General features: G+C 40.6%; 1 protein-coding gene across 2 annotated transcripts in view; it reads right to left on the bottom strand.

Annotated features, from left to right (window-relative positions):
- Positions 1-4022: 4022 nt before the first annotated feature.
- The window catches only part of LOC105471286 (lysine demethylase 7A), a 96879-nt gene continuing 86333 nt past the window's right edge, over positions 4023-14568 (bottom strand). For both annotated transcript variants that reach the window (XM_011723674.2, XM_011723675.3), the window contains exons 18-20: positions 13966-14048; positions 11288-11561; positions 4023-10686 (exon numbers count right to left, since the gene is read on the bottom strand). In XM_011723674.2, the coding sequence (XP_011721976.2) occupies positions 10592-10686; positions 11288-11561; positions 13966-14048 (452 nt within the window). In that variant the 3' untranslated portion in view covers positions 4023-10591. The remainder of the gene's footprint in view (positions 10687-11287; positions 11562-13965; positions 14049-14568) is intronic.

The raw sequence follows: 14568 nt of genomic DNA, 5'->3' as shown, positions 1-14568 counted from the left end.
AACCAGCCATTGTTAACCAGCTGGTAGCCTTATTCCGGAAACTTAAATATACCTCAGGCTCCCTAGCCCATGTCCCAGGATTTCTGCACTTTCTCAGGCTTATGTCTGGACTCTGGCTTCCTTCTCCAGTAGGATTCTGTCCCCTTAGCCTGCTGTCCCCTTCGCTGTCTTGTGGATGCCCTGCCTTTAGTCAAATCTTGTTGACACTCGTTGCAGTAATGTAAGTACATTGGTTGGCAGCTGGTAGAACTCAGATGGCATTCTATACAGCATCACAGAGAGGTTGATCTGATGGCTAGCAGTCAGTGTCTCCTTGTGCCAGGCACTGTCCTTGAGTGCGCCATATGTTTTCATTTATTTAATCCCTCAACAGCCAAGTGAGGTAGATAAGTATGTCGCAGAAAACTGAGGCACAGCAAGGTTATATAACTTGCCTAGGACCAGTTAGTAAAGGTAGAGCCAGAATTTAGCCCACTTGACTGATTGCAGTCTGTGTTCCTAGCCCTCGGATTCCATGGAGTCTAACAGGTTAGAATGAAGACTCACAAGTCCAAAGGTGATAGGCAGACCCATCCTTAATCTAGCGGGCACCATCTAATCAGCTGCCAGCACGGCTAGAAGATAAAGCAGGCAGAAAAACGTTGAATAGACTGGCCTAGTCTCCCAGCCTACATCTTTCTCCCGTGCTGGATGCTTCCTGCCTTTGAACATCGGACTCCACGTTCTTCAGTCTTAGAATTCAGACAGGTTCTCCTTGCTCCCCGGCTTTCAGACGGCCTATTGTGGGACCTTGTGATACTGAGTTAATACTTAATAAACTATCATCCATCCATCCATCCATCCATCCCTCCCTCCCTCCCTCCCTCCCTCCCTCCCTCCAATCTATCTTCTTTAGTTCTGTCCCTCTAGAGAACCCTAATACAGGTCCCAAAGGCTAAGAGACAAAAATTTGGGCTGGGTGCAGTGGCTCACACCTGTAATTTCAGCACTTTGGAAGGCTAAGGCAGGAAGATTGCTTGGACCCAGGAGTTCGAGACCAGGCTGGGCAACCAGTGAGGCCCCATCTTTACAAAAAAATTGAAAATTAGTTGGGTGTGGTGGTGCACGCCTGTGGTCCCAGCATCTTGGGAGACTGAGGTGAGAGGATGGCTTGAGCCCAGGAGGTTGAGGCTGGAGTAAGCCGTGACTGCACCACTGCACTCCTGCCTGGGCAACACAGTAAGATCTTGTCTCCGAAAAAACCTCCAAAATTTGCAAAGATTAGAGGTGGGATGGGAAAACTGAAATTGGAGGTTGTGATAAGTAGGGGGTGGGAGGATGGTGGTGGGATTGATATATGATGTGCGAGACTCCTCCAGGGCACCCAGAAACAGCAAGACAGCTTCTAGAATAAGTGTAGGAAGCTGGGGGTGGTGACTCACACCTGCAACTCCAGCACTTTGGGAGGCCAAGGTGGGTGGATTGTTTTAGGCCAGGAGTTCAAGACCAGCCTGGCCAACATAGCAAAATCCCATCTCTACTAAAAAAACAAACACACACACACACACACACACACACAAATTAGCCGGGCATGGTGATGCACGCCTGTAGTCCCAGCTACTTGGGAGGCTGAGGCACAAGAACCACTTGAACCCAGGAGGTGGAGGCTGCAGTGAGCCAAGATCGCACCAGCCTGGGCGACAGAGGGAGACTCTGTCTCAAATAAATAAATAAATAAATAAATAAGCATAGGAGAGGGTCAAATACTATTTCTTACTGTTATTGCAAATCTTTTGTCTCAGGTTGTATTTGCCTTAAAAAGACAAAACAAAAATGTAGGGAATTTACACATATTACTTTTCACTCGTAGAACACTTATTTTTTCTTTTCTCAACTCTAGCATAGAAGGATTTATGTAAACTTTTGAATTTATAAAATTTCAGAATTAGCACTTTATAAAGTGTAAAGGCATTTTGGAAGACGGAGGCTGGGAAGAGTCTGGACAAGGGAAGGAGAGACTTGAGCCCAGGAGTGGATCAAGAGGAAGATGTGGATGGTGCTTCTGCAAGACATGGGAAGGCAGCACCCCAGGATCAGAAATGGTGGGCAGAGCAGGACCTTTTCCTCTCCTCCTTACCTGGGCTGACCACCTTCAGAGCTGGGGCAGAAGATGGGGCAGGATGTGGCTTCAGTGTGGAGGGCAGGAGAGGAGGGAGCGGCCCGGGTGGGCAAGGCTGTGAGGGAGGCTGCTGCGCTGCCCCATGGGGCCACAGTTAGGTCCAGCAAAAGGGGTAGAAGGGGTGCACCGCGCATGCCCTCTACTCACATGCCAGCTCTGAGCCTCTGGAAATCCACATTTGGTTCCTGTATCCTAACAGCATTTCTCACATGTCACTTATTTACAGCCTGTTATTCACTAGAAGGTGAGCTCAATTCTAGATGATGACCAGCGTTTCTTCAGTGTGCCCAGATCCTGGGAAAGTGGACTCAGAGAGGTTAGCTGAGTGACAAAAAACCTCCACAAGAAACTACATTTTTAACCCAAAGTGGGTTGCGCCTGCAAAGAAATTTTTAGAACACAAACCATTCCTAAGGACCATCTATTCCTTCCTTAATTAAAAGTATATCATTAAAAATACGTAGAGAAACAGTTTAGAAGAGTCTTTAGAGTCAGACAGACTGAAAATGCCTGTATTCATACGAACCTGGAAATGTCACTGACCCCTCGGAGCATCGGATGCATCTGTAGGATGAGGAATGTAGTACCCACCTTGCCGGGTTATTTTGAGAAAGAAATAAAAACATCCTTGCACACAGTAAGTACTCAAATGGAATGAAATAAAAGATAGTAAGGGCTCCTGTTTCAAATCCCGTCTGTAACATAGCATTTGATCCTTCCTACTCTAAAATAATTGACATTTATCATCAACATCCCACAGTGATGTGTCTCATGCCATCTCACTGCTGTGAAACCACAATAATCAGCTGAAAAGTCTAAGGAGAGTAGGTCCTGATCATTGTTTCATTACATATGAGCTTCGGGAAGGGCAGACAACCCAGATTTACAAAGAGTATATGGATTTTCACAAAAGGAGCAGATTTGTTCAGCTTTAGGTTTCAACCAATTTCATGAAAACAGACACAAGAGATGCAAACTGCTTTTGTGGATACCGTTTAGTGGTGGAAATGTGTTTAGGTGTGCAGGCTTTGGCGTCCCTGTTCTTGTGCAGATATTAGAGGGAGGGAGGGCATAGTCTTTGGTCCTTCTGGTTACTTGGTTTCTGGGACTCTGAGCTCAGTTTCTCCTCGGGAACACACTTCCTGCCCACTTGGTCTCCTTCTTAGGCTTCTCTTCTGCCCTGTAAGTGATGCCTGCAGGGCTCCTTCCTTCCTAATCCAGAGTTCCTCTCTCATCTCATCTCCTCTGAGGCCAGATCTTTTTCCTGGTCCCTATCATCCCTCTCTCTCAGATCCTGGATCCAAAACTGAGCTCATCTTCCTCACGGAGGGTGCACTTAACACTCCCACCTTCACCAGCCAGCCAGGCCACCACACCACCCCTGGCTCTCTCCCTTGCCTTTCGTGTCTCACACAAGCTCCTTGAGGCCTGGGACTTGGCTTTGCTCACTCCTGCAGCCTTAGTGCTAAAACAGTGCCTACTGTACTGCAGGTGTTAGGAAATATTTGTGGGATGTGTGTTCATCACCAAGTACCTACATCCGTTTCTATGTTTCAGCCTCATCTTGCCAATTATACTTTTGTATTCTTCCCTCTCTTTGAGCAATCACTCATCCCCAGCAATACTGCTAATAAAATAAGACAATTACTTTTCACACTGAAGTCTTCACAAAGAGTAAGGAGCAGACGCTGAACCCAGTTTTTCACATTCTTAAATAATTTCCCACGATTCAAGAAGCAGAAAAAGGGAACAGAAAGTCAGAATTAGATATAGAATTCCGATTCTTTTTCTTTCAAGGACGCATTTTATACAAGTTTCAACATTTATACTTTCAAACAAAATGAGCAAAAAATACACTGAGTGCTAAAAAAATCAAAACAGAAGTAATACAATTTTAATTTCAATATTTTAAAATACAGAAATTGGAAAGAATACTAAATACAACTTTAAACAAGTCACTTGTCCTCCCCTATAATAATCAATGTAAGCTACTTAAAGACTTACAAATTTAAAGTAAAACAGAAACAAAATAAATACTGTACACTTTCCCTGCCTGCAGGCAAAAGATGGGAAATACTGTTATGAATCAGCAAAGAAATGCTCTTCAAGCTTCAGCACCCCACCTCCCAGCCACACCCCACGCCATTGTCACACAGTGGGCTTCCGGACTGAAAGGACACACGTCACACACACTGACTGCCTATACAAACAGACGAGACACTATTCTGCAGACACCCCAAACAAGGAGAACAGTCCCCTCAGACCGTGGGCATAAAAATCAGTAAGAAAAGTCAGTCAGGCTAGCAAAACGTTCCTACAAAACTAGTAAATACCAGAGCCAACAACTGTCCCCTCTCCAAATTTCACAGATTTGAAACCCCTAAAACCAATACTACCCCTCCCCATCACCCCCCAAAAAACCTTGCTGAAGCACTGGCAAAGTTAGACATTTCACAGTAAATGTGAAAGTTCATATTATATAATCTCTTAAAATGAACCTTTTCACCCTCTTTCCACAGCATGAAACTGTTATGGCTTAATTTATATTAAAAGTAGAAAAGTCTTTTCTGAAGGAAATCCCATCTGTGAAGATGCATTTCCTGATCAGTGCTATTTCATACCTAACAACTGTATGACTTGCTTTTGCAGTCAGAAGCTGTTTTTGGAAAAATTGAGGTTATAGCTTTTGATTCAGTCTAACTGTAAACTGTAAGGCCCTTAGTTTGGTTTAGGTTTCTTTTGCAAGATAAAATAACCTTGGGGTTCACTTAGCAAGTTACACCTCAGGTTCCTGACTATAATGTGGAAGTTATACATAGTTTTGTAAAAATAAATGGTTACTTATGAATCTTAGAAGGAAGAAATGATACTAGGTAAGGAATTAACTCCTCATTATATTTTACATTTAATGCTGGTAAGTTTTACCAACCAAAATACATCAAAGAAATATGAGAGTATGTCTGGGTTATTTTATGCCTGCAAAGTATTATATTTTTGAGCACTTATGATCACTGTTTTGGTGAAAAATCTTGGAGAAAACAGCTGACATTTTGAAAAGGAACTGGTCAAAATAAAACTGGCTGGAGACAAGTTTTACCTTTATAATTAAGCTCCATTTATGACTAGTTTCTGAAAGAAAGAGAAGTGAATTCAGAGTGTCACAGGTCTTGCATAGGTAAACTACTCGGAGGTCAAGGGCTACGTGGTAGCCAGGATTTATTAGTGAAATAGTGCAGAGCAGATAAACTTGGAAGAATCACTGAATATAGTTTCGAAAAGGTTTTAACAACAAAATGTAACGTTATACTTGTTAAGACAAAGTCTCAAGACACTAGAAGGGGCACCAGGGTGAGGGGGAGAATCTAAGGATATTGCAAAAGAGTATTATTTTCTCTCAATTAAAATGAGGGAAAAAATACTATAGAAGAATAAAATCACAGTCAGTCACAACAAGCTAATTGCTTTGGAAATAGACATTTGCTTCCTAATGACCTTAATTTTTAAAATTTATGCTAAGGGTATCAAATATTTGACTTTATAGCATGGAAAAGAGGGAAGGGCTTCTAGGAAGGCTACAGTATTAAGATTACATTACGTTCAACAGCAACAGAATGAGAAAATTAATTCTTCCCCTTTCTTTCCACCTGGTTTCAAGGAAGCACAGCAAATCATCCCATAGGGCAAGCCAAAAACCGGGGACTGTTTTAGGAAGCAAAGTGTCAGAGGCCCCAGATCCACTGTGTCTCCCCACGCAAATCACTGCCCACTCTGGGTTTCAACTGTGTCTCCTTTCTTTACCAGCGACACTCTGTCTAGGCTAAAGATCTGAGGCTCAAGCTCCCCAAGACTGCTTTAGAGGAAGGTCTAGGACACCAGGAAAAGACTGGTGAGCTCTAGCTTCTCTCTGTATTAATATTTAATGAGAAAAATGAATTTTTGATAATTACGCCTAGCAGTAGCATACTGGGTCACATGATTATTCCAATCAACTCTACCTATAGTCTTACTGCTGCAGAGAGCATCTTTTGAAAAAGGCAGAAAGAATCTTGTCTGTTGCAGACGTCTGGTGGAGCCTCCTTTCCTACAGTAGCTTCTCTCTACCAAGCAAGCTGTTGTTACCCAACCCACAGCAGCTGTCTTTGTGCATTCTCACCCTTCTAACCACCTCATTCGCCTGACAAGTTCCCTGGGGAGTTTCTAAGTCATTTTAATTCCATGACTTCCTTCACCTTTATATAGTACCTGAAGAGTATGCAGAATCTGTGGGGATGGTACTTTCCTAATTCTTCAAGAAAAACCTAAAGCCATCTTTCAGTTAAATCATCTTAACGTACTTGAGGATACACATTCTCACTCTCTTATCCATAAACAACCTCATTTTTCTTCCACTTCAAACACGAATTCTGATTTTAATCCAGCACCTTGTTGGAGATTCCTCGGATTTTTAAAGTAGCATGCCTCTAGGCATATATTTGATATAAAATAAACACCATGAATAGTATTAGTTTTCATTTAAAAATATATATAAAGGTGCATTCGTTAATTACCAGTTTTAACTTAATAAGTTCTCTGTATGTATGAAGTGTTAATAGATTGTTTTTCTTAGTTGATTATCATAATAAACACTTTAATCCAAATTTACAAATGAGGAAACTAAGAGTCAGAAAGAGTAAGTGACTTATTCAAGGTTACAACACAGCTGATAACTAAGTGGCAGAACTTGGACAAAAGCCCAGGTCTTCTGCTTCCTTGCATGCTATACCAAGTCCCTGTATGACCATATTAATTACCAAGTTGAAGCATTTCTTAAATGTGAAATTACTTTCACTTCTACAGTGGCATATCTCAGTTGAAACTAAAAAAGTTAGGATTTTTTTTTTTTTTTTTTTTTTTTTTTTGAGACAGAGTCTCGCTCCGTCGCCCAGGCTGGAGTGCAATGGCACGATCTCGGCTCACTGCAACCTCTGACTCCCAGGTTCAAGTGATTCTCCTGCCTCAGCCTCCCGAGTAGCTGGGATTACAGGCACCTGCCACCATGCCCAGCTAATTTTTGTATTTTTAGTAGACATGGGGTTTCACTCTATTGGCCAGGCTGGTCTTGAACTCCTGACCTTGTGATCCGCCTGCCTCGGCCTCCCAAAGTGTTGGGATTACAGACATGAGCCACAGCGCCCAGCCCTCAGGATGTTTTTTAATGAACAGGGGTCCTCTTTTGCTCACATTTGCTTAGAAGTGAAAATAATACTGCTAATTTCCTGGAGAAGATACCTTCAAGGGCAGAGACCACAACTGCAACTTTATCTTCCCCCACAGTACTAGGTAGTGCTGGGCACACAGTAGATGTTTGATAAATACCTGTTGATCCCATATGAATAAATACAGTAGACTATATTGAAAAGGCAATAATTAGGATTATTTAAAAATAGAAAAGTATTCAAGCTAAGTAATTAGTGATAAAGATGGGCTTGTTTCCTCTGAGTTTATGAGTTCAGTCAGAATCTTTAATTCTGTATGCTTAAAAATGAACTGATACTTACGAAGTTCAACGTATTTCTAGGATACTGAACTACTACAAACTGCCAACTTTATATTGTTTACATCATTCATCAATATTGAAAAGCATAATATTATGTGACATTGTGAATTATAATCCAGTGGATCCCAGCTGAACAGTCACTTATTTGAAACAATACAGGAAAATTATCATCTATTACTATTATTAAAGTTGCATATGTTAAATCATGATTTTCAATTTTACATATTGGTATTTGCTTACGACTAGCTAAATGCTATCAATGCTGTCTTCCTAAGTTGCTGTGTCTGTCTGGTATAAATGAGGTTCTCTATGACTGTTAATAAAGCCCAGGTACTGGCAGCAGTTACCACAAAGTTCAGTCATTTCCATGAGCTAAAGGGATGCATCACGGCCAGTAATGTTATAAGAGGTTTGACTAGGAGTCACCAGATCAATGGCTGAATTGTCACCAATTCAGAAAAAGATACATGGATTCTATTCAAGTGCTTCTATTACCTTGTTGAAAGTTTTCTAACCTAGCCACACTTAAGGGGCTAAAACTACTAAAAATGAATCCACAGTACCTTCACTTTAGAATTCCACATACGGGCTACTCAAAATTAGTACTTCTCAGCCTAAGGACACAGTGGATACTGGCCACAATTTTAATTCATAAAAATAAATTAAATTTCATTTTAATTCATAAAAATAAATTTTCATTTTAATTTTTGTGGCTAAATAAACTGAAAATATTCAGAGTTGTGAAAAACATAAAGGAAAAAAGAAAACCCAGATCATGATATAACAGGAAAAGGAAATTATAGCTCTTATACCTCTTATTTCTTAACCTCAAATAAAAACATGACTATTGTAACACCAACTCAGGATCTACAGAAAACCAACACATCACAAGAATACACTGTGTGGGAAGGTAGGAGAATCAGTCAAACCCAGATTTTTGACATCCTGAGATAAGATGACTCTACCCATCTTTCCACTGGTTTTGGCATAGTGTAGACAGGGTTTACATGGGTTGTTAATAGACACTGAGGATTTCCATAAAAATTATTTTTCCTGATACCCAGATAAGATTCAGACTTTGGTCCAGTCACTCTGAACCAGAAAGGCTACTTCATAAACTATTTCATATTTATCCCATGACATTTTGGAATGGGGACACTAAGAAGTATTTCTCTTTGAAAATACACATTTGAATGCAACCATGAAAGATGATGGTACAGACTTTTTTCTTCTTAGCAATTCAAGTGATACTTAATAGAGAAGGGTAAGTCCTGCTATCTTGCTGAGTAAAAAAAGACAATCCACAATACGGCCATACTTCTTCTCCATAAAAATAAATTTTATCTATTTGTCTATATTTTCTTTGTAGGAATTTGTAAAATGCTCTATTGTCAGACTTGGGAACATTTCTGCCTCATCCCCAGAAATCACTTATTTTTATGCCACTGAGGGAAAAAAGGGAAAATAGAAGCTACTAAAAGCAACTGAAAACTGGCATTTAGTAAAAATCATACATAAAGGAAATAAGTGATTACCTTAAAGTTTAACCAGATACTTAACCTCAATATGCACTGGTCAGGTTAGGATAGATAGAAGAAACTGCCAAAAGCACCTATTTTACTCCAAATCCATATCTTAAGTAATTCTTTGAAAATTAAGAAATAAAAAAAAAAAATACACACAAAAGAGCTATTCCAACATGCTTGCTTCTATACAACTTAATGTAGTATTAATCCTATTATATTACGGCTTATTATGCAGATTTGAATATCCTAAGTCAAATAACATTTTCCAACAAATCAGGTATGGAGAATAAAAGCATCATAAGATATAACCTCCGCAGCAGGTGTCAGTCCTGTTGTCCAACACCAGCAGTACGAAGAAGGCCTGTTGTAGTTACAAATGTATTTGGAAAAACTATAAACATGACAATTTAACCAAACTTATAATACTTTTCCCACAAGTAGGAAAAAGATATTAAAGCTGTTCTCTTTGGGACCCAGATATCATCAGCAGAAATGAAAATGCAAAAGCCTATTTTTTTTAATATTGAGAAGAAAATCACAATGTCAAACGAAATGAGAAATGAGGGATCTTTTATGGAGTTCTTACACATTGGCTAAGAAAGTATTTCCCTGCAAAGAGAAGAGTCTCACTGGGTCATCACAAAATGATAGGGAGTGCAGAGGGAAGGTGGGATATAAGGTAATCAACCTGGATAACAGTATGCACCTTGTATGTTAGCAAAAGCGAAGCTAATAGCTTATAAAAAACACATGAAATATATAAAATAAAATGATTTTCATATACATCTTAATTTAAAATAATTAATGCATCAAATCCCTGTTTAAGACTTTAACCTGAATATCAAATTTAAGAGTCCAGACTAGTTACTGTTACCGTGGCTCTTCCCCACATGTAACACACACACTATCAAAAATAATTTAAAAACCTTCACATTCTTACATCTAAATTAGTGAGATATTTCTCCAGAAATCTTCCAAATAAATAGCTTTAAAAAAAGAATTTAAAAGCTGTTAACTTTAAAAAAAAATCTGTTAAATAAATTATTGATAATTCTTTACCCTACCACTGAAAATACATCAAGACACTACCAACAACAAAATAAAATTCAAGCCCTGACAAGAGACCCTTTCCAGTTCGAGGTCTCTTTTTAAGGTTCTACCCTCCTTCCTCCTCTCCCCCACCAGGTCCAAAATGGTTATTGCTGAGTGGGTGTGGCACAGTGAAAATGCAGCATCGGGTTCATTCTGTTCTTCGGGCAGTGTTCTTACTATACACACAAACTGCTCCAGGCAAGGGGACAGCGGAAGCTCCAGGCTCCTGCACCCCTAGACTGGTCTCCAAAGGGAAGAATGGCTGCAACGGCAGCTCTGTCACACAAAGAAACGTGCATGGCCATTTCTGTTCAACTTAAGGATCTTCCCAAGACGTTGTTTGGCTGTTGCCATTCCTTTTTTTGGACGTTTACCTATAAAACACCAAAAGAAGTGTAAATAACAATGAAAAGCACACTTAAGAGAGCCCCTGGAAGACTACGAGGGGAGCTTTCTTTATGGGAAGCCAGCCCTCAGGTGTTCTGCATGGACAAAGTCGTACTTCTAGACTTCCGCTGTTTAAAACCCTTCCACCTCAGCACACTAGGCCCTCACAAGACTCCCAAGGCCTTCCCACCGTCTGGTCTACCTGCTCTTCAGCCTGGGTTCTTCCCTATCCTGCATTACACTATGCTTAGGCAACAAAACAGACTACCACTTCACAAATACCCCATATCCTGTTTCTCCCCTTTGTGCCCTGCCTCAGGCTCAATCCTCTGCCTTCAAAGCTGTCTATTTTGTCACTTTCCCCAATTCAGCCTGGCTAATCCCTGAGCATCTGATTTTAGGATGTCTTTTGCTCCTCAGAGCTGATTTGGGGATCCTTTTTCTTTGCTCCTGTAGTAGCTTGTGTATACTGGCATCACGATGCATGAGATGTTGAACAACTTGAGTGTAGAGACTACACCTCAACTGCCACGATGACCATCACATACAGTCAGAAATATACTTCCTCTATACGTGTGTGAAAGTTACCTTTTGTTGCTTGGTTGCTGATAGGTGGTGGATTTGATGCCGGTCTCTTGGTGGGGTGAAGGGGCACGGAGAAGGAAGTTTCACTAACTGGCCTTTCTGGGCTTAGACTGCCATTACTTAGCTGGCATGTTCCCGAAGTCAGGTTTGAATTCTGCATATACTTTCCATTCTGAAGGCTTGAGCCGCTGCTGTCCACATAATTCCTACTTTGTACCCTCTGACTAATTTCTGATGAACCTTCCTTTTTGATGCATTTCTGGCTTCTACTTAGATCCTGAAGGAGGAGGAAGGAAATGAGGCTGAATTTTTAGGGTTTAAATGAGGTATTTAAGCTCTCTATGCACTGGCAAAGTCAAGTAAGAGAAGAAACAAACTACTGAATTCTGATTTTCTTAACATCTATTAGCCACAGATGACCACTCCCGCATCATGTCATCTCAGTAGCTCTGAAGGACTCGGGTCTTGAAGTTGCATCGTAAGTTAAGGCGGCGAGAGAGAGAGTGAGAGAAAACAATGTAAACAGGCAACACACCCCACTTGCTACTCCGCTCAGTGAGCACATGCCACACAGGGACCCTGAGCTGGGGGAACGGATCTCCCACTTCCTTGACACGTCACAGCTCCCTTGGACCTCTCATGTGCCATGTTCTTTTTTAGAATCTATCTTTTGTCAGGTTCATCTCCACTGTATTTTTTTGCTAGGAAATCCTTAGATCCAGGGTCCCAAGCTTGGTGTTTTCCTTTTACTACAACCACTCTTTCAGTCTCTTAAGACTATTGAGTAAACTTTCAGGAGGCAAAAAAACGCTACTGATTGGTGAGTCTTGAAATTAATGGAGAGTGTCATAATCAGCATTAAAAAGAGAAAGGAACAGACTAGATGTGAACAGAGTACACTACAGTGTGAATGTTTCATGAAACCAGTTTTCATTATGCTAATCATCCGTCCTCTGTGTTTTCATTTATTTTCAAAAACAATTATAAAAAGAACAGCCAGATTTAAATAATAGCTTACATTATGTAATGAATCCTATAGTGTTAATAAGTGATAAACTTTATGACCAGCTACAGTGAGGCACTATAAAATTATATACTGAAAAGTATAATGAGATTTCTTATGACCTTTGACTCTGGAATGTATACTTCTAGTCAAAGAACGTATACTCACAAAGCCTTCCTTTAAAAAAAAAACAAAACTTGCCTCTTCTTCTTATAAAAGTAATTGCTGGCCGGGCGCGGTGGCTCAAGCCTGTAATCCCAGCACTTTGGGAGGCCGAGACGGGCGGATCACGAGGTCAGGAGATCGAGACCATCCTGGCTAACACAGTGAAACCCCGTCTCTACTAAAAAATACAAAAAACTAGCCGGGCGAGGTGGCGGGCGCCTGTAGTCCCAGCTACTCGGGAGGCTGAGGCAGGAGAATGGCGTAGACCCAGGAGGCGGAGCTTGCAGTGAGCTGAGATCCGGCCACTGCACTCCAGCCTGGGCAACAGAGCGAGACTCCGTCTCCCAAAAAAAAAGAAAAAAAGTAATTGCTTAAATATTTAAAAAATATAGATAAGCCAAATTAAAAAAAATTAATAAAAACCACCCATAATTCCACTACTCAGAGATTCATGATGTTCCATATTTAGGGGTAGAGTCTTTTCTGTCTATATACACAGATATCTCCTCCTGCAGGGATTGTAGTCCATTCCTCCAGTCAACCCAGGGCTCTGGAAGATGGCAAAACCCAGGAGGCCCTTTTCACTTCTGCTGAGGTCTTTCAGTGCTATGTGAAAGCTTTATTCACAAGAGATTTCCCCTTCACTTCTTAAACAGTCGACTCAAGTTCCCCTGTCTCCTCTTCCCTCCTTCTCTTCTCACCCACAAATGTTTCTTCACTTAAAAGAGAACTAGAGGCAATATTTCTGCCTTTGCTGATATACTTTCTTTCTTACGTGTGCTTAGGGTAGAGGGGTTTGGGGCCCCACAGTGCCACATGAGAACTTTCTTTCTTTGGTTGCCGTTTTCCAGCGTTTGCAGCAAAAGGTTGTATCACTTTCCTTGTTCAGTGCTGCTGGTAAAGTTTTAGTTTTTTCAAAACTGCTACTTTGGGCTCATTTTGTTTGGCATAAGCATTAATATTCTGGGATCCTAAAACATCCAGGTTTTTCTCTTATAGCAACGGTTCTTCATCTGGAATCAATGAATGGTCTGGGGCAAGAGGGGGTGGTAGTAGCACAAATGGTGAGTAATGTAAGCAAAAGTTGTGTTTATCATGGATGTTTTTGACAGAAAGATAATCTGTAACTTTCATCAAATGCTCAAAGAAATTTGGTATCCAAAACTGTTCAAGAAACAGATCAGAGATTAAAAAGATATGATATTCTTCTTTTCCTTGAATATTTCAATCTAACCGATATAACCTACAGGGCAAAGTTGGCAGCCAGTGGTTTAACTGCTTCCTTGAATAAATTATTTTTTTCCAGATGGCATTCTATCCATGAGCCTTATGTTAGTCATCATTTCGGCATCTCTCAAAATGGACAATTGTTCAAATGTGCATTTAACTGTAATTTTTTGGCTGCCTAGATCTAGCAGTTGATAACTGGTTGTTACAGTTTTAAAAAAGAAAGCAAAAACTACGTTAATGACCATTTAAAATCTCCTTTTAACGTTTCAAACTTTGAATATACCTGAGGATTAAATCTGGAAGTATCAAACTGTTTAATCCAGGAGGAAGTCCTCAAGTCTGGATCTTCAGTCTTGACATGGTATCCTAAAGAGAAGTTTTAGTTTAATTAACTTTGCACAAACTTGATATGAAATGACAAAATTAGCCTAATGCTTAAAAATGAAAGCAGGCTGGGTGCGGTGGCTCATGCCTGTAATCCCAACACTCTGGGTGGCCGAGGCAGGTGAATCACTTGAGGTCAGGAGTTCAAGACCAGCCTGGCCAACATGGTGAAATCCCATCTCTATTAAAAATACAAAATTTAGTTGGGTGTGGTGGCAGACGACTGTAATCTCAGCTACTTGGGAGGCTGAGGCACAAGAATCACTTGAACTCGGGAGGTAGAGGTTGCAGTGAGCTGAAATCATGCCACTGCATTCCAGCCTAGGCAACAGAGTGAGATTCCATCTTGGGGGTGAAAAAAAAAAGCAAATTTATGTTGACATTTTATTTAAAAACACATTAACTCTTTAGATACTTATTTGCATACCTTTACCTTCACTATATGTCTTTCCCTCTCAAAAACAAAAAGTCACCAGCTCATAACCTATTATGCTAATTCTTT

This window comes from Macaca nemestrina, chromosome 4 (genome assembly GCF_043159975.1).
Source record: "Macaca nemestrina isolate mMacNem1 chromosome 4, mMacNem.hap1, whole genome shotgun sequence".
NCBI lineage: Eukaryota > Metazoa > Chordata > Mammalia > Primates > Cercopithecidae > Macaca > Macaca nemestrina.
Note: the sequence above shows the minus strand (reverse complement) of the source record. Positions and strands in the feature narration are given on the sequence as shown.